The following is a 20,657-nucleotide window of genomic DNA, read 5'->3' as shown; positions in this document are numbered from 1 at the left end:
TTCGAGTGTCGAACAGGTCGCAGAGGGTTTGGGGGCTGTGTGAGCGGCAGTCCTGCCCGGAGGGGGTAGTGCGGCGCTAGTCCGCGCTCCTCCGTCTCTCCAGCGGGCTCCATTTTAACTTCTTGCCCAGCCTGTACCTCACGTGTCCTGGACTGTCTTTCTCACATGACCCGTGTGTTTGTCCCCGTGATCAGCACTTCCATCTCCGTATTTCAGTGTAGCTGAATATCACGTTTTAAATCGTTACCTTCATGGATATGCTAGAACAGAGCTTGGACACTCCGACGAGGTGAGTTTGCTCGTCGTCCTAGTTAATGGCTGCCGGGCCCAGACACCATCTTACAGGCCACCACTACCACCAACATACACATTTATTTCACCACTACCACCAACATTCACATTTATTTCACCACTACCACCAACATACACATTTATTTCACCACTACCACCAACATACACATTTATTTCACCACTACCACCAACATACACATTTATTTCACCACTACCACCAACATACACATTTATTTCACCACTACCACCAACATTCACATTTATTTCACCACTACCACCAACATACACATTTATTTCACCACTACCACCAACATACACATTTATTTCACCACTACCACCAACATTCACCTTTTATTTTACTACTGCTATCAAGTTTGTCGCACGCCGTGCTTAAGTGCAATCGATGGTAGGCGTTTTACTTTTTAGCACAGCAGCCAGCTAATACAGTTAATAGTGCAAGTTGCGGTTGAAGTCGACGTGTTTCTCTTGATTTGAGCAGCTAGCTGGTGCTGTTCCTGCCCTAACTGCTGTTATCCAGCCAGATACTCCGGCACTCTCGTTTATAATGATCGTGTTTGCCGAGCGGCTCCACAAAACGTGTCAAGCACATTTTATCCTTGCTCGACCCAGATGTGCTCTGAAGACTTTACAGCTCAGTTGATCCCAGTTCGAGTGAGTTCCGTGGGCTGCTGCCCCGGGTGCGAGTGGGCTGCGGTCCTGGTGAACGCGTTTCAGCCCCGCAGCTGCACTGCTCGGTTAGCTGGGCTGCACGTAGAAGTGTCTTATAGCTGCTCCTTCTGTTAAAGACAGGTGCTATCTAGTTTACATTTTTTTTACATTTCATTTCTTATTTATTGCTCAAAGTGTGATGTTCGTGTTTGGAGGGGAGCGTTAATGTAATATAAAAGCCAATAGCCTACTGAAAACGTAGTTCTCTGAAATAGAATAAAAGATTTTACAAAGGAAAGTTGCGCACTACTCTTGAAGACAAAGCGAAAAATTATATATTTAGCAAAATTGGTAGAATCTGCGATATGTAGTATTGGACATTTCCTTCCATTTCCTAGTATTTTATACACCTTTGCCTGTTAAGTTCCTGAAGGAGCACAGCGTGATGACCATAAAGTGTTTGAAATGGGTTGAAATACTTTTAGAAAGTGTTATTGTTGGCATTTGAACAATAACGAAAATTTTCTGACAGCTTGCAACACTTGTAGCTGACAATATATCGAGTTTCTTGCACTGTTTTCAACAGTTGTGTTCCTAAGTCGCTAATGACCGATAAGAGTCCTATTGCCTGGCCTCGTATTTTCAGTTGTGTCAAAAGGTGCTAAACTGAGATCTAGAACGAGCTCCCTCTGTTCAGAGGTAAAAAACTGCCCTTGAACTCTAATCCTAAACATCTGTGATGGTATTAGGAATGCAAAGTTGCTACTATCTAATTTTAGATGCTAGACTGCATGTTATCATATTGCACAGCTCTGATGTCATTTTTTTCTGACAGTTCTTTAATCTTTCTTTTGCATATTCTGGTCCAGTCACGAGAAACAGGAAACCGAGGAAGTTGTTCAGTTGCAGGAAGGTAAGTTTTATTTTGTCCTGTTGCAGAAATGACATTGGGGGTATATCATCGGTTGTGCGAGCATGTGTGTGTGTGTGTGTGTGTGTGTGTGTGAGACAGAGAGAGTGTCTTTATGTGTTTAATTAAATGTTGCGCATGCGAATCTCATGTCTGTTTAAATTAGGGCTAGGCAATATGGGAGACAAATCTTATGACAATATTTCTTTCATATGAGTTGATATCGTCAGAGTGCTCTGATTGAGCGTCACAGACAGTGGATCATAAATCCCCTCACATACAGTATCTCATCGCACTGTTCCGAATTCCGACTACTCGACAGAATCCGACTCCCCTCATTTGCAGACGCTACCGATGATTTTAGCAATTTCTGTTGTTTCTATGCATAAATAAAGAGTAATCTTTAATGATCAATCATTGCAATTGGCGTAGCATTATCTAGTCTATATCAAAACAAAAACTCACCTGATTCGTGTTTAAATGTTTTTAATAAAATGTAATGTACCAAAGATTGGTTGTTACCATAGCATTCTTGGGGATCGAATGTCTTTCATGCTAAGATTATGAAAACACTACATATATTTTTAATTCTCAAGCCTGGAGCAGTAGCATACTTGCTATACCGAAGTTCACCTCTGACCACGGGACTTCGCAGTGTTATTTTGTTCCTCGTCATTATTGTCAACCTTACATCTTGTACATCCTACGGACAATCTAGTTTATTATTTTTTTAAATATGATTTTTGCCAAATATTCCCTAATTATGTCCAATAATCTAGTTAAAACAAAACTAGAGTGCTCAATAAACTAAGTTATGATCACTGTAACTCAAAGGACTGAATGTCTGGTTAATGTCTTTATTTTGGTGACTTTTCTGGATGTGTAGGCTATTCCACATAAAGCACATGGCTACATTCAACAAGGTTTTTTTATAGTATAACTTTTTATATTGACTCTTTTAATAAAGGGTTTAATTTAAGTCAGAATATCATAGCGTCTTTATGTGCATGCAAACGAGGAGTCGGATTCTCCCAAGGAGTCGGAATTTGGCACAACTGGACTTGATTAGTAAAGCTCTTTAAATATAGCTAGCTAGATGACTGGCTGTTTAGACAAAAACTAAGGCTTAAATACATAAGTAAAGATCTTTAAGTGTAGCTAGCTATGTATTAAGTTGCTCTACTTAAGATGGGAAATGGAAACAAAGGTTTATTGAATTCTGTTGCCCAAGCTTATCATTGTCATCGAGGAAAAAATTATCGTGAAACAAATCGATATCGTTTTATCGTTCAGAATTAGTTTAAATGTATGCAGAGCATCGACTTTGCCACACTAGTGATTCTTTACACAGTGGAATAAAAATCTGCATCTGGTCTGTTTGAATGATCTTAATGGATTTTACTACATTCACAGTCTTACTGATGAAGGCTGAAGAAAGTGGTCTCCTGCATTGTTATTGGACTATAGATCTGTCTAAATGTGTGTTCATTCCTCAGGAGAGGGAGTGGGGGTGGAAGAGCCAGCAGCAGTTACCATAGCGAGTGCCCAGCAAGCTGCAGTATTCACTGACCACAATGTCCAGTACCAGTTCCGCACAGAAAACACCGGTGGTCAGGTCAGTGCGGCGTTTAGCTGTTGGGGAGGGGTCCATTTTTAGAGGGTCAGGAAAGGTTCAACCCAAAATGTGGCCTTTGGAACCCTTTTCTGTCTCTCTGGGGACATTAACAACTTGCTTGAAGTCTCTATCTGGATGTTCTATACACTGAATCTGAAGCAGAGTCAGGTTTGCTTGGCCTTGTCTTCAGTTTTTGTTTCCCACAGTGTGTCTGTTTTATTGGTGAGTAGATATAACTATTTGACTGATCAGTTTCCTTCTAAAGGAGCTGCAAAAAGCCAAACTTGCTTGATGTATGGAAAATATGCACAACTCCTGTATTTTCCCTGACATTTACGGTTGCAAAATTCACAACAAGATCAAATATAATTTTAAGGCAAAAAGTCGTAATTACGGATGGGTACCGAGATTGCTACTGTGTTTACCACATATTAGCAGTTATCTTTTAATTAATACATTTCCTAAAGCACTGCATAAAATGCATTGTGTCTAGCATAATTAAGATCTTCTATATTCTGTGTGAATTTTTAATGCAAGATACACATTATCAAGTGCAAAATAGTTTTATTGTATACACTGTATTTTTATTTTGATGAAAGCACTAGCAATGCATACTAAACTAATGCAAACTTAAAAGAGGATTGTCATATTTTGATACATGATAAAAATCACAATTAAAAGCTTTCATTACGTTGCTTCTGCACTCTTTTCCGTGTGATCTATGGTCAGTCGTCAAAATTGTCATGTCAGCAGAAATGTTTATTTGTTGGAGAGAGCCGAGTCCTCCTGTACAAAAAACAAATTGCATGTTGCATTTGAACAAAGAGACCAACTGACTAAGTATGATTGGAAGAAGTTTCAAGTGACATACTCAGTTAGGTGACACACAAAACCGTTTAGTAATGCCACAGAAATTGATTTGGACAATGCCTGTGCTAAAGGCCAACGGTCATACCATGTTTCATGAATGGAGTGTTGTACCATAGCAGTAAATTAGAAGGACACAGAGGTACTAAACACACTAAGCCACACGGTTTGTCTTCCACTTTCATGCACGTTTAGGACAAAAATGTGTATTTGTTTGTTTATTTAAAATGTGCAGGTGACGTATCGTGTGGTCCAAGTGACAGAAGACCAGTTGGAGGCAGCGGGAGATGGAGGAGCTGCCGTCAGTGTGGTGTCCACCGCAGCCTTCGCTGGGGCCCCCCAGGCAGTTGCACAGGTGTGTGTGTGTGTGTGTGTGTGTGTGTGTGTGTGTGTGTGTGTGTTTGGGCGCAGTGAAGCAAAGCTGTTATTCTGTGTTTTTACCTTTTCTTTTGTATCCTAATATCTCGCTGGTTGTCCTGTGTAACCACTAATTTGTACATGCTCTCTCTTTTTTGTGTCTAGGCTGTTATTCAGAACCCTTTCAGTAACGGGGGCAGTCCAGCAGGGGAGACGGTGGGCGGAGAGACGCGTTTCGCCTACTTCCCCGCGGCTACAGTCAGTGACGGGACGACGACCGCCGTTTCAGTGCAGGCGGCTGCTGACACCACGCTCACGCCAGCTGCAGGTCTGTTCTGCGATGCCAGTCAGTTCACTTCTGAGTTAGGCTTATCCTGCTTTCAGCACACCAGCGACTGCAGCAGTGTAGAATAATACCTGGCTGGTATGATGGGCGTGGCTCTTAAATCCTTCACCAGTAGTCAGTCAATGAACTCCCGAGTCTTCCTAGTATAACTAAAACTGCTTAAAACTTGGAAAGTAAATATAATGAATACTAGTGAATATGCTTTTGAGGAAATGGCACTGATGCGTTTCTTTGAAAATGCACAATGCTAAACTGCCTTCAGCAAGGTGGCTTTCTAATATACTTCTCTCTGTACTCAGGTCAGTTTTATGTAATGATGAGTCCTCCAGACGTGTTGCAGACGGGCACACCTAGGACTATTGCCCCACGCACACACACTTACTCCACGTAAGTATGAGCCATGGGTTAATATGCACCCCTGCCCTCCTAACACATCCACCTCTTACATCCCCCTGCAGAACACTGAAGTAGTTTGGTCCATGTCACACACTCCCAGAGTGAATAGAATTCCAGTGATTATAATTAGAACCACAATAAAATAATTATTTACATTTTGCCCATCAAATTGGGTGCTAAGAATGTTTATAAACCTGACAAAAACAGAGAGGGGAAAACATTGTGTCCTACTTACTTACCTGCCGTTCCCAGAGACTTTGGCGAAAACGAGATGCTTCAACATGGCAGTTCAAACTGGTGAGGAACACCTTCTGCTCCCCTCACACCCCCAACCCCCTCAACAACAGAAACAGGGAAGATGCCGACCCTTCCTCTGCACTGGCCTCTGGCTGGATGCTAGCTGCAACTACTACAGGCCTTTTGACTCTAGCCCGTTGTATGTGTCAATGTTAACGTGTGGATTTTGATTGTAGCCCGTTGTGTGTGTTAATGTGGGGTCCTTTTTCCCTGGGATGGATTTTGGTTTGATTTCAGGTTGGCCTGTGCTCAGGGTTGATTTACAAAGCCAGCTTGAGTAAACAGAAATTGTCCTTGATTTAACGATAAACTGGCAATGCCCTTGGGCCTTCTAAAATGGGATATACAGCATTTGTAGGAGATGGAGTTTAGTGTGTGCGTTTTGTTCCAAGACTTCAGGTAAGATTCAGCATTTGTGTGGTATTTTAATATTGTGAATAACAGCACCTGCTCGCCATTTCCTGTATGTCTTCTCTTAAACAGGAAGGTGGATGGCCCGAGAGCACCGAGGGATGAGAGGAGGAGAGCACAACACAACGAAGGTAAAACTGAAACACCGAAAATAACCAAACTATGAAGAAGACTGGCAATGTCTGTGTACCTGTTATATATGATGTAATACATACTATTAATTAGTGAGTAGGCTGTCAAGGTTCCATTTATCTGAGTTGTGATCTAATATTATTAAGTTATTAAGTATTTTCAGAGAATTTTGGCTGAGGCTAAAATGTGTGCAGTTTTGTCCACTAGATGTCACTATTCGGTACCTGTAGGTACACAAAGCCATCTGATCTGTCTAGCCATCTGATAATGCAGTCCAACCCATCTTAATGCATAATCTAGATTTCAGTTTGTTTGCTGTTAATGTGATATGGAGATATGAGAAGTGGACGTTTTAAACACAAGAGCTTTTTTGTGCAGTGGAAAGAAGACGAAGAGACAAGATCAATAACTGGATAGTCACACTGTCCAAAATCATCCCAGACTGCAACATGGACAACACCAAAACTGGAGCGGTGTGTACACACAAACACCAGCCCGTTAAGATGAGTTACCAGAACATATGACCACAACACAAATACCAACCCGTTAAGATGAGTTACCAGAACATATGACCACAACACAAACACCAGCCCGTTAAGATGAGTTACCAGAACATATGACCACAACACAAATACCAACCCGTTAAGATGAGTTACCAGAACATATGACCACAACACAAACACCAGCCCGTTAAGATGAGTTACCAGAACATATGACCACAACACAAACACCAGCCCGTTAAGATGAGTTACCAGAACGTATGACCACAACACAAACACCAGCCCGTTAAGATGAGTTACCAGAACGTATGACCACAACACAAACACCAACCCGTTAAGATGAGTTACCAGAACGTATGACCACAACACAAACACCAGCCCGTTAAGATGATTTACCAGAACATATGACCACAACACAAATACCAGCCCGTTAAGATGAGTTACCAGAACATATGACCACAACACAAACACCAGCCCGTTAAGATGAGTTACCAGAACATATGACCACAACACAAACACCAGCCCGTTAAGATGAGTTACCAGAACATATGACCACAACACAAATACCAGCCCGTTAAGATGAGTTACCAGAACATATGACCACAACACAAATACCAGCCCGTTAAGATGAGTTACCAGAACATATGACCACAACACAAACACCAGCCCGTTAAGATGAGTTACCAGAACATATGACCACAACACAAACACCAACCCGTTAAGATGAGTTACCAGAACGTATGACCACAACACAAACACCAGCCCGTTAAGATGAGTTACCAGAACATATGACCACAACACAAATACCAACCCGTTAAGATGAGTTACCAGAACGTATGACCACAACACAAACACCAGCCCGTTAAGATGAGTTACCAGAACATATGACCACAACACAAACACCAGCCCGTTAAGATGAGTTACCAGAACGTATGACCACAACACAAACACCAGCCCGTTAAGATGAGTTACCAGAACGTATGACCACAACACAAATACCAACCCGTTAAGATGAGTTACCAGAACGTATGACCACAACACAAACACCAACCCGTTAAGATGAGTTACCAGAACGTATGACCACAACACAAACACCAGCCCGTTAAGATGAGTTACCAGAACGTATGACCACAACACAAACACCAGCCCGTTAAGATGATTTACCAGAACATATGACTACAACACAAACACCAACCCGTTAAGATGAGTTACCAGAACGTATGACCACAACACAAACACCAACCCGTTAAGATGAGTTACCAGAACGTATGACCACAACACAAACACCAACCCGTTAAGATGAGTTACCAGAACGTATGACCACAACACAAACACCAGCCCGTTAAGATGAGTTACCAGAACGTATGACCACAACACAAATACCAACCCGTTAAGATGAGTTACCAGAACGTATGACCACAACACAAACACCAACCCGTTAAGATGAGTTACCAGAACGTATGACCACAACACAAACACCAGCCCGTTAAGATGAGTTACCAGAACGTATGACCACAACACAAACACCAGCCCGTTAAGATGATTTACCAGAACATATGACTACAACACAAACACCAACCCGTTAAGATGAGTTACCAGAACGTATGACCACAACACAAACACCAACCCGTTAAGATGAGTTACCAGAACGTATGACCACAACACAAACACCAACCCGTTAAGATGAGTTACCAGAACGTATGACCACAACACAAACACCAGCCCGTTAAGATGAGTTACCAGAACGTATGACTACAAACACCAACCCGTTAAGATGATTTACCAGAACATATGACTACAACACAAACACCAGCCCGTTAAGATGAGTTACCAGAACATATGACCACAACACAAACACCAGCCCATTAAGATGATTTACCAGAACGTATGACCACAACACAAACACCAACTCGTTAAGATGATTTACCAGAACGTATGACCACAACACAAACACCAACTCGTTAAGATGATTTACCAGAACGTATGACCACAACACAAACACCAGCCCGTTAAGATGTTACCAGAATGTATGACTACAACACAAACACCAACCCGTTAAGATGAGTTACCAGAACGTATGACCACAACACAAACACCAGCCCGTTAAGATGAGTTACCAGAACGTATGACCACAACACAAACACCAACCCGTTAAGATGAGAGTTACCAGAACGTATGACCACAACACAAACACCAGCCCGTTAAGATGAGTTACCAGAACCTTTAGTAGACCACAAAACATGGTATTCAACATAGGTTTGGTCAAATTCATTCTTTAAAAGATTGTCTCTTTCTCCATCACTCGTGCACACAGAGTAAAGGGGGAATACTGTCTAAGGCATGTGACTACATTAGAGAACTCAGGCAGAGTAACCAAAGGCTGCAAGAGAGTTTCAAAGAAGTGGAGAGAATACAGGTGGACAACGAGCTCCTACGACAACAGGTACACCCTCCTCTATCACAGGAGGCCATTGTCTTAGCTGAATACCTGCACGGCAATGTGGGAGCGCAATAAAATATCTGCATGTCACTTTGCTCTAGATTGAAGACCTGAAGAATGACAACGCCCTGCTCAGGGCCCAACTACAGCAGCACGGCCTTGAAATCAGTGGAGAAACGACTTCACAGTGATGGATGTAATGGAACAGTATGGTGACGACCTGTCAGTGAAACACATTTCACATCCCATCACAGACTTCAGATGTTTGGTAACTTGGTAGAATAAGAATTCTTGTTTGATATTAACACGCATCCCCAGAGAGAGACTGGACAATAGTTAAAAGACCCCTCACTATTTAAAAAAAGAGCACACCTCTTTCTTCATCTCGTCTTGCGTGTCACCTGTGAGAGCTTGACCACCGGAGCAGCGCAGAGCCTCCACCTGAAGTACGCGTGCTTGCATCGGAAGTCCGTCTAATTTGAGTTTTCCAATTATGTACCATTTAATAGATGAACAGTTCCCCATGACCCTCTTTGGTTTACAGCAGTGGGGTTTACTTTTTTGTTTATTTCCTTGTAAATGTTACTACTGTCTTGATCATAATGGAAGTTTTTTTTTCCTGAATTATTTATTAGTTTGCAGGAAAAAAGAAGGTACACACCAGGGATGAAAAACTTTTGTTGTGAGGCTTGAATGTCATGAACTTGATTTGCCTTTCTCCTCAAAATACTTTCAAATCAATTAGGGTCAATTTTTCTTTGTTCCTGAGCCTATTAGACATGTACTTTTAGCTATTTTTGAGATAAGATCAGGTCAGTAGATCAGATCAGGATTGTAGCGTTGATGTTCTGTTTGCAGTATGACAATGGTTATAATGTAACCAAATGACTTGTTAGTTGGACATGTATAGCATTTAGATAGCGAAATAACAGTACCTTAACACCTGCAAAACTAAATTTGGTTCAGGTCTACGTCTTATAATTCAGAATGAAATGCAATTACATAAAAGATATGTGCATAGCTCAGGGTCTAGAGAGGCAAAGAAGTAAAATGGTGTGTTGAATCTGTCGCCACCACTTATTGTGGACCCATGTGTCTTTTCATACTGCATTTGTTTGTTTGTTTTTTAATTTACAAGGCTGTTCTCCTTCATGCTGCTTTTTCCAACTAAGTCTTCCTCCATGTATCTTCACATCAAGCCGGTGAAACATCACAGGGAGTCTGGCTCTTGGAGTGGATGGGTAGGGGCTTTGTGTAAATGTGGCAATTCAGTCTGGGCCAGTGATGGGTCCTGGATCACGTCCAGATCCCCAGGCCAAATATTGTACTAATTACCTTAGGACATAATGGCTATGAGGTGGAGGATGCCATAGACTGCATAGAAATGCTTCCTGATAACCTCTCCTGCCCCTCTGCCTGCCTTAAAGATGACTGCAAAATTGCTTTGGCATGGTAACAAGAATAAATTTACTAGAAACTTTAAATGACATTGGAATGCAACTGAATGTGTTTTCAAACATTACTGATTGTTCTTGTTTTCCACACTTATTGTCTGACTCATCTCTGTTCTACAGGCACCATTCACACCACTTGAGTGAAATTAGTGTGAAAAACTTCAAATGAAGTCCTGTATCTCAAAACCTAAAAAAAAGGCTGACCGCCAAAGATAGTTTATCTAACAAATGGCTAACAACCTTTTTCTTTGCAAGCAGGTTTGAGAAATGACACTCAAATGAACTAAATGACATTCAAACTAAATTAAACATGTTAAACAGCAAACATTAAAGCAAAAAATGTAAAAATGTAATTTTTAATTTATTGCTTAAAAGAAAAAAACATTTAGGTGCCCACAATTAATGAATGATTCTTTAATTTGCTTATTTAATTTGCTTATCTATATCATTTGTCATTTTTATGAAGCATTAAGAGCTGTTCAGGATTGTGTAGTTCCCAGTGTAACTGCACAAACTTAAACCATCTGTAGCAAGTACTTCCAAATTGTTTTCTGAAATCTGTATTCAGTTACTAAAATGATCTTTTATTCTGTTGATGTTCAAAGTATATTATGAATTATCTTTGGACAGTGAATCTTTAATGAAAGCAGTCCTCTCAAAGACGATATCAGGCTTTTTTCCTTTTTATAATTTTCTGTCTTTTTTAAATAACTATTCTCTTTGCGTACTTTGAGATATCCTATATATATCTTCAACAAAAGAGAGAGCTGGCTGAACTTGGATAGGTATGAGAGTGATGATTCAAGATGTGCACTTGGGATGTTTTCCAGTCCAGGGATGCTCAAGTTATTTCTGGCTCAGTGTTTTTCCACTTTTGATACACCTGACATAATTACCTGATTAATTAGTTTGTACAGTGAACAGTGGCTTCGTTGTACATAACTCCAAAACAATTGACTTAAAAAGTGAGTACAAACAGACTTATTAAAACCCAAGCCATACTTCCATGTGAGTTATCAGAAATATTACAGATGATTAATAGCCTGTCCTACTTTATCCTCATTGTATTCAAAATTGCATAAACATGTTTCTAGATTGACTTGTGGTCTTCCTGGAGGGTAATGCTGGCAATGCTAGATACTCAGATTACTAATTGCCAACTAAGAGCCTTAACTCGGATGTTATGGCCATTTCACTAGCATGTTTTCTACCAAATGTACAATAAAATTGTTATATTTATACTGTACAGAGGGTGCATCACTTTTTTAGTCCATGCCAGAAAATCACAATTCTTTCTAAACAATAAAGTATAGATTGTGGTCAGTTTGATCCTACCTACAGGACTAGGTAGTAAATGTTTCAGAGACAAAAGGGTTTAATAAAAGTGCTCATATTAGCAACAAAGTTAGACCGATCCTGGACCTGTTCGATTATGCACACTCATTGCAGTCTAAAGCTTGATTTTTGAATTTTCTCAATTGAGTGCTTAAGTACTTCCGAAGGATCTTATATAATATGTGCCGTTAGGCAGGGTTGTACCATCCCCTTCCATTTTATTTATATTAATCTCTAAATTATTGTCATTGTGCATTACGATAAATGTTAAGATTTCCATGATTGTTAACAGTATCAAAATGGGCTATTTTTAAAAGACAAAAAGCTAATTATTGAATGCTACTAACTTAGTCAAGCAGTATAAAATTGAACATGTCCATATGTGAGTTCATAGCTCTTCATGATTGTAATTATATTACAATTATAAGAAATCTAACTAGCATACGCGTATCCGGCTACTTGGCGCGTGCTGTGCTGCGACGATGCTGTGCGTACGCTCGGACCTCATGTGGCTGTGTCTCAATGCGTGAACTTGTCACTTTTTTGTATTTACCAACATTCTATATGCTGTTTGAAAGTGTGATACTGACAATTTGATAGTAAATGAATTTTAGGTGACAAATCATGAAGTTCCTTTACTTCGGAGGCTTTTTAAGTAGCACTTGGTTGTTGTCTTTAGACTTGTTTGGTTTGTCTGCATTTGATATTAGCCTACTTGTAATTGTCTTAGTGTCTTTTATTACAAATCAATTTATAACTGCATCCAGCCTCTACCAACCCTGGCTCAGCAATCAATCAATCAAATTTTATTTATATAGCGCTTTTTACAACAGTTGTTGTCACAAAGCAGCTTTACAAGTGCCGAGTCCTAGCCCCCAGTGAGCAAGCCAATGGCGACAGTGGCAAGGAAAAACTCCCTAGTTTTTGCATGAGGAAGAAACCTTGAGAGGAACCAAGACTCAGGGGGGGAACCCATCCTCCTCTGGCCGACACCGGTCACCATGACAACAACAACAATTTAGACAGAAAGAAAAGGAAAAATATGTAATAATGTCCATCATGATGTATGCATCCGGTTAGGCATGAGGTGGCTGGCCCAGGATGGATCGCTGGTCTCCTCATCTCATTATTCCTCAAGCAGGCGGGCAGCCATGTGGAGAAATGAAACAGCGAAAATTAGCTGTAAATTAAATTGGGGGCATTCTGAGACAATGGCATCCATCCACTGCACTGTCAACAAACTTGAGTGACCACGAGCAGTGACAGGACGACAGCACCAGCGCCCCAGTCTACCATAAAACCCTTCGCCTATGAACCCCTGAATCTGTACCTTTATCTAAGGGGGGGATGTTAATTATCAAACACTAAACCAAATAGGTGGGTTTTCAACCTAGACTTAAAGATTGTGACTGTGTCAGAGTCCCGGACGCATTTAGGAAGATTATTCCAAAGCTGGGGGGCCTTACAAAAAAAGGCTCTTCCCCCTGCTGTTACGTTGTTAATTTTTGGAACTAATAAAAGACCAGCACCCTGTGATCTTAGTGGACGTGGGGGTTTGTAATAGGAAATAAGTTCCTGAAGGTATTCAGGAGCAAGCCTGTGCAATGCTTTATAAGTTAATAAAAGAATTTTAAAGTCAATACGGAATTTAACTGGGAGCCAATGCAGGGCTGATAGGACTGGTCTAATATGCTGAAATTTTCTAGTTCTGGTCAGAACCCTGGCTGCGGCATTTTGAACTATTTGAAGTTTATTTAGATTCCTATTTGAACATCCTGACAGTAGTGGGTTACAGTAATCTAAGCTAGAGCTAACAAAGGCGCGCACCAATTTTTCTGCATCATCCTGTGATAATGCATTTCTTAACTTTGCAATGTTGCGGAGATGTAGAAAAGCTATCCTAGTAGTATTATCTATGTATTTATCAAATGATAGGTCAGAGTCGAGTATGACGCCTAGGTTTTTGGCTACTGAGCCAGGTGTAATGGGGTAGCCTGCGAGATTAAGCATTAGATCTGGAATTTTCTGTCTTGAGGCCTTAGGGCCCAGGAGGAGAACTTCTGTTTTGTCCTCATTAAGTTGGAGGAAGTTTAGACACCATTACAAGGTGTCACTATTTGATTGGGATCATTCATTTGACACACACATATGCAGTGTCACTAAGGCTGCCTTTTCCAGTTATGTAATATTGCCAAGCTGAGACATCTACTTTTGTTAGCACATGCAGAGAAGGAGCTTTACAATGGCATGGGTCCAGATCCCTAATGAGCAAGCCAGAGGAAAAACTCCCTATGATGGTGGAGATTAGGAAGAAACCTTGGGAGGACCAAGACTCAAAAGGGAACCCATCCTCCATTGGGCGGCCTGTTAGCACAGGTCCATAATTGTAGTTCAAATATAGTTCTATAGTTCTCTAGCCGAGTAGACACAGTCCCTTCAGTGCAGATGGTGAGCCTCAGGTAGGAGCTAGCATCAGCTCGTCCTCTTGCAGCAATGGCACATCCAACCCCGGCATCAGCACATCCACTGGCAAGCCAGACCATCTCCTAGGTGCTTGTATGGAATCGTCTTTGGTAGAAGCATGCAACATCAATTTAGACAACCATTGATTTAAAGACATACATAGCTCACATGCCATTGATTAGCATGTGGCTCTGGCAGGCTAATCTATAGAACAAAACTAAAGGGAGGGGTTCAGAGGTGACCACAGTCATGTAGTCTGAACCTGCACCTATGCAGTGTTAATATATCAGTCAAATCATTTTATTCTTCCAAAGGAAACTTGTTACGCAAGTTGTTAGAAAACATATATAACTAACATTTACAAACATAAAACCAAATTAATACAAGTAGACATACACATTAAATTGAGTTGATGCGAGACTGTATTTGGAGAGACCTAAATACATTGTCACTTAAGAGCCTCAGTCACCTTTACATGAATTTTTCATTTATATTGCAAGAGAATTGTGCTTTTATTGTCAATTGAATAAATGGGTTTCTCAACCTCTTTGTTCTGACCAGATGACAAAACTCAAACGTCCTCGGCAGAGAATGACCAGGACCATTGGAGAACGACACTGTCCTTACCTGCACCACGATAACTTCACTGATTGAGGCTACCAATTATTCAGAGTTCGTACTTATTTAATTAAACAATAAAAAGTACACATCATATTTGGTTTATCTACTTTTCCAATATATACATTGCTGCACCCTTTCTAATTGTAATTCTAATTCGAATTTACTGTCCAAAATAGGTACATACAAATACAGTAACAATCTAGTATTTCGGTACGTGTGTGATATGTGTTTATTTCTATATACTGTGCTATTCTTTAATTTACGTGTTTGATGAATGAATGTAAGAATGTTTGAAAAGTTAATAAAAAAAAACATTTGGGAAACAATCTAGTATTTCTGTATACAATAGATATATAATTTCAATATCAGTGTCCATCATGTGAGTGAGCAAAAAATGACATTCTGAATTCAATTAGCATGTTAATTGTTTTAAATCTAATTGCAAAAAAAAAAACAATCAACAACAGTGCCATGCCCTTTCTTCAGACACACAATAACAGTCACCCTAACCCTAACCAGATTTAAGGTTAAAACAACAACCTCTACACTCCACCCTGCTAGCGGATTCTTCTTAAAAGACCAATTAGCAGACCAATTATCACCATAAACACTACATGGAGTTATGGAATAAGTTATATTTGAGAGAAAGACCACAACAGAAAAGCCCATCTTTACTCATAAAAGTCTTAAAGTCCTAAAGAGTAAAGTCTCCCTATTGTATTCCCTGACTCCCCCTTTGTTCTCCATAATACAGCCCAACGTTTTAGCTAAACAGTCCTCTCACCTCTATTTCAGCCATTATTGAACACATGATCTGCACTCACTAAATACCATTTAAAAATAATCAAGCACAATTTGAAGTGATTTTATCAGTTAGATATCACTGAACCTTAATTTCAAAGTAATACTACAGGAACCATCACTAACTGATGTGGTAGAACATAACAACAACAAAATAATAACAATAATAATAATGATAAAATGTTAAGCACGTTGAAGTCCAAGTAAACATCAAACAACAACTGCTGTGAATAGAGGGAGGTGTTACTTCACTGGAATGCGATGTGGTATGATTGCTCCTCTGATATCACAGGCCAGTCATAAGGAATACGTTTAAGGTCACACAAAAGCTTGAACTGCTGCTTACATAAATCCTCCTAAAAGTACTGCATAAAGCATAAAGTACTGTGGGCCTTCCAGTTCAAACACCCATAACTAATCATACATACTGAATGTATAATAATTCCAGTGATCCTAAGCACATCTTGAGCTGTCGGGTGGTTGTGTGTCTCTATATTTCTCAGGTGTGGGGACCAGAAAGGTGCAACACTCAATCCTCTTGCACTTCAGAACTTTCTCCCTGAGTCCTTTTACAAAACCACTGATCGCATTCCGTACCGCTGCTGAGGAGAAGTAGAAAATAATGGGGTCCAGACAGGTGTTCAGGGTGCTGGAGATCAGAGCCATATCACGCCAGTCCTCATCCTCCTCCTTGATGAAACCAACCACATGGGAGGCGTTATATGGTCCAAAGCATACAGCAAACACCACCAGTGTCCCCACGGCGAGTCCAATGGCCCTCAGCTTGCGTCGGCGGCCAATGTGGGGCAACCTTGACAGAATCCGAATGAAGTTGATGTAGCAAAAGCAGCAGATGAGGAAGGGGACACAGAAGAGCACCAGGAAGAGCTCCAGGCGTACCGGCAGCAGGATCTCCAGCTGCTCCAGGGTAAAGTTGCTGTAGCACTTTTGTCCTAAGGTCTGCACACTACCATTTTGGACAGGGCTGGAGTCGATCAAGCTGCTGCGTGAGGGCAGAGATGGGACGATGTAGACGATGCTCAGGTTCATGGTGCCCACAAGCCAGAAGAACACGCTAGCTATCACCGCGTAGCGTGGCCGACGGTTCAATGAGTACCGAAACGGGAAAGCAACTCCCAGGTAGCGCTCGACACTAACAGCCGTCAGGAAAAAGGTGCTGGTGTAAATGGTGGAGAAGAACATGAAACTGCTAAGGGGACACAGGAAGTCGGCCATAGTCCAGATCATGTCATCAAACGCCTCCTTCATCTTGAAAGGCAAGAAGGCCAGAAAGATGAGGTCAGAGATGGTGAGGTTGAGCAGAAGGATGTCAATGGGCGCAGGTTTGCGATGGACCTTGCGACAGAAAGTGCAGAATGCGAGGATGTTGGCAGGAAGACCAAGAAGGAAGGTGAAAGTGTAGACAGGCAGAAGCAGCTGACTGACCAACATGGTGATGTCTGTCTCTCACAAAGCATTTGACAACAGGATGAAAACTATAAAGAGAGCAGAAATAATTTGTTTGGAAAGAAAGTTAAAAAATTATAGAGGACAAATTACAACATATCAGAGAGTTATTTGATCCACATTTTTCCACAGTTTTCAATTTCAATAACTTGTTAAATACTTGTTAAAAATATTTACTTATTAATTATTAAAAATGTATACATAATTTAAACACTATAGTGTAGATTATTTAATACATAATGCAAGATCATGAAGTACTTTGTGATTGCCTTAGAAAGACACCCTTATTCAAGTTATAGTCAAACGTTTTTAAGATATCATCAAATTAAAGCCATATCAATGACAAGAGTCAGTACCAAAAAATCTAATTAAAATAACATTATATTATACATTATATTAACAACAAAAATGTCATCACAAAATACAAAACCCAAGCTGTACAAACCATTAAAGTCCTGGGACATTTTATTGCACTTCAGGCATCCTTGATGCTTTGTTGTAGTGAATTTATTAAAGTAAATCAATAATACAATTAAGTATTACTTACTTAAAATTTGAACAATTTAGTTAAAACTCACCCTGTAAAATAATGTGCGTTATTATTTTGTAGCTGTCCCCCTTGTAGCTGTATGTACCTTTTGGTTTGTCTTGTACAATCTACCGTATATTACCTTATTATATTATGGGGTGGATGCGGTGTCTCTCCATACGGAAATTTAATTAGTTGAACACAACCTGCATGCCTGAAGCTCACCAAACACTGTTGCTCAGCAACTCTCTAAACTAGTCTGTTCGGGGAACACAGGAAGATGACATAACCATTGTTAATGTAAGCTACATCCGTTAAAAGAACATTTTTTCTCCGAGATTATAGGTGTGTGGCTGTTCTTTTGTGTGTGTTTGTCTGAAAGAGAGAGAGGGAGAGAATTGGAGAAAGGGTTAATTAAATGACATTGTGATGATTTTTTCTGAATGCATCCTCTGGTGTTAATCAGTAATGTCAGGATGACCATTTTAGAAGTAACCAACACATTTGTAATTAGGAACAATTTTTTTTACCAATATTAATATTTTGTTTCAGTTTCAAAAATGTGTTTGTATTTGCATTGCTTATCGGCGGCGCGCACAGACGCAGCGGCTCAACGCTCTTACTCGGTGCATTTTCTTTTTGCGTTTTTGTTTATATGTTTGTCCACATGTTTGTACATGTGCAATGACAATAAAAGGTTTCTTATCTTATCTTATAATGAATATGAAATGAAGCTAAGAAGTTCCAATTGACTTAAATTGCCCAGATATCAATTTAATATCAGCCCTTTCATAGCTGGGGCTTCCTTGTATTAGAAATCATACACACAACCATACAGTGCAGCATAAAAATAAGGTTAGCTAATTTTCCATAGATTCAATGTCTCAGGTTGAATCCACATTTGAATAGGAAAATCTTGCAGTGGTTTTCCAAAAGTGACAACCTTGTAGGGTTGTCAAGAATACACACAGAACGGTGTGTTCAAGAAAAAATATCCAGAAAAAGATCCTGTGTTTATAATCAACTCACTGATGACAGGTGTCAGAGGAGAATGCCAAAAATTGTTCTGATGAACAGTCGATGTGCAGTCTAGCAAATTGAAGCCAAATGTAATGCTTGTGTCCAACAAACAACTCTGCTGTGTGAGAGAAACAGACTCCAAGTGGGCAAAACATAGAATCCATATTTATACTGCATCATGTTGATGGGAAGGTTAGAATTTGGCATGATGAATAGATGAGCCCTTCCTATGAGGTGTAAACAGGCTGGAGATGCAGTATTAGTGTGGTGGAGGTGTAGTAATGGTGTGGGGGAGGTGCAGTAATAATGTGGTGGAGGTGTAGTAATGGTGTAGTGGAGGTGTAGTAATGGTGTGGGGGAGGTACAGTAATGGTGTGGTACAGGTGTAGTAATGGTGTGGTACAGGTGCAGTAATAATGTGGTGGAGGTGTAGTAATGGTGTAGTGGAGGTGTAGTAATGGTGTGGGGGAGGTACAGTAATGGTGTGGTACAGGTGTAGTAATGGTGTGGTACAGGTGCAGTAATAATGTGGTGGAGGTGTAGTAATGGTGTGGGGAATGTTTTCTTGGTCCACCCTGGGTCCTCTGATACCTGAACATTTGGTATTTGGACATTTGGACAGTAGGGCTTACCCAAGCATTGTGGCAGACCACGTTTATCAGTTCATGGCAGAATGAAAGTAGAAGGACACGCAGAAGAACTGCACTGTGTCGGGGGTCCTATAGGCCCTGGCCTTCAGAGTCCCCAGATCTCAGTCCACATCTAACTGAGAGAACATGTCCTGTTCTCTCATATGAACATCTAGTATAATCTGTGCTATGATGAAGCGCTATAGTTCTGAAAGCCTAAAGAGGTCAAATTCATTGCTGTGTGGGTGTTTCAAATATAGTGGCAAGTTTGTATGTGTATATTTTAATAAGCATGTGTTTAATAAATTTGCTCCAAAGACCCCTAGAACAGTTTTACACAGTAAATGTCATGCTGAATAAGTTTACTAATGTTGAGGTAAATGTACTTGAGTTATAGAACACATTTGCTTTCTCTTTTTTGGACCATTCTCTGTAAACCCTACAGATAGTTGTGCGTGAAAATCTCAGTAGATCAGCAGTTTCTGAAATACTCAGATCAGCCCGTCTGGCACCAACAACCAAGCCATGTTCAAAGCCACTTAAATCACCTTTCTTCCCCATTCTGATGCTCGGTTTGAACTGCAGCAGATCATCTTGGCCATGTCTACATGCCTAAATGCATTGAGGTGCTGCCACGTGATTGGCTGATTCAACATTTGCATTAATGAGCAGTTGAACAGGTGTACCTAATAAAGTGGCCAGTGAGTGGCCATACACGTGTCAATGACAGATTTTGTTATCATATTGGCAAATATTGGCCATCCTAATAGACTTTGTAGGTCTACCATATAGAGATGCTAACTGAGCAATCCAATGAGCTGAAATTATAGTTTGAGATTCTGGTTTGCGTCACAGGACTCCCTTTCACCCAGTTCAAGCAATAAACAAAGCCATGTGTGACTGCATTGTTTGTATAACCTCAAAAGACACTGACCATCAATATCAATAACCAAGTAATGAGTAGTAATATATCTTAATGTCACTTGTCTTGTTACTGTCATGTGTTGCACTTTTTCCTTGTTTATGTAACAGTATTTAATGTGTGTCAATGTGCTTGTCGCTCGTCTTTGTTTTACTCAGTCCCTGTTCATTGGAGTTCTTTGTCTG

The 20,657-nt window shown here is 40.4% G+C and overlaps 2 protein-coding genes across 3 annotated transcripts; one reads left to right on the top strand and one right to left on the bottom strand.

The window, feature by feature from the left end:
• The first annotated feature begins 147 nt into the window (after positions 1 to 147).
• Positions 148 to 11,931, top strand: usf2 (upstream transcription factor 2, c-fos interacting). 2 transcript variants are annotated; one of them, XM_077008011.1, is made up of 11 exons: positions 148 to 289; positions 1,830 to 1,873; positions 3,367 to 3,485; positions 4,588 to 4,707; positions 4,875 to 5,037; positions 5,355 to 5,442; positions 5,704 to 5,748; positions 6,232 to 6,290; positions 6,670 to 6,764; positions 9,106 to 9,234; positions 9,333 to 11,931. In XM_077008011.1, the coding sequence occupies exons 1-11, from the start codon at positions 252 to 254 to the stop codon at positions 9,420 to 9,422; spliced, it is 990 nt and encodes a 329-aa protein (XP_076864126.1). In that variant the 5' UTR covers positions 148 to 251; the 3' UTR covers positions 9,423 to 11,931. The 2 variants fall into 2 exon arrangements, with proteins under 2 accessions (XP_076864126.1, XP_076864127.1); XM_077008012.1 differs by lacking the exon at positions 5,704 to 5,748.
• A 4,167-nt stretch (positions 11,932 to 16,098) lies between these two features.
• Positions 16,099 to 18,017, bottom strand: LOC143516138 (free fatty acid receptor 2-like). The gene is made up of 2 exons (XM_077007730.1): positions 17,951 to 18,017; positions 16,099 to 17,401 (listed from the first exon to the last, which is right to left on the bottom strand). The coding sequence occupies exon 2, from the start codon at positions 17,355 to 17,357 to the stop codon at positions 16,359 to 16,361; it is 999 nt and encodes a 332-aa protein (XP_076863845.1). The 5' UTR covers positions 17,358 to 17,401; positions 17,951 to 18,017; the 3' UTR covers positions 16,099 to 16,358.
• Positions 18,018 to 20,657: the final 2,640 nt, after the last annotated feature.

Source organism: Brachyhypopomus gauderio, chromosome 6 (assembly GCF_052324685.1).
Source record: "Brachyhypopomus gauderio isolate BG-103 chromosome 6, BGAUD_0.2, whole genome shotgun sequence".
Classification (NCBI taxonomy): domain Eukaryota; kingdom Metazoa; phylum Chordata; class Actinopteri; order Gymnotiformes; family Hypopomidae; genus Brachyhypopomus; species Brachyhypopomus gauderio.
The sequence above is the reverse complement of the archived record's forward strand: the minus strand, read 5'-3'. Positions and strand labels throughout refer to the sequence as shown.

What these genes read in the sequence shown, in the direction of transcription:
- LOC143516138 (XM_077007730.1), bottom strand. Translation starts at nt 17,357, where the DNA reads ATGTTGGTCAGTCAGCTGCTTCTGCCTGTCTACACTTTCACCTTCCTT.
- usf2 (XM_077008011.1), top strand. Translation starts at nt 252, where the DNA reads ATGGATATGCTAGAACAGAGCTTGGACACTCCGACGAG. An exon ending in CGCACACACACTTACTCCAC is followed by an intron (nt 5,443 to 5,703) that starts GTAAGTATGAGC and finishes TGCCGTTCCCAG; the next exon opens with AGACTTTGGCGAAAACGAGA. An exon ending in ACGAGCTCCTACGACAACAG is followed by an intron (nt 9,235 to 9,332) that starts GTACACCCTCCT and finishes ACTTTGCTCTAG; the next exon opens with ATTGAAGACCTGAAGAATGA.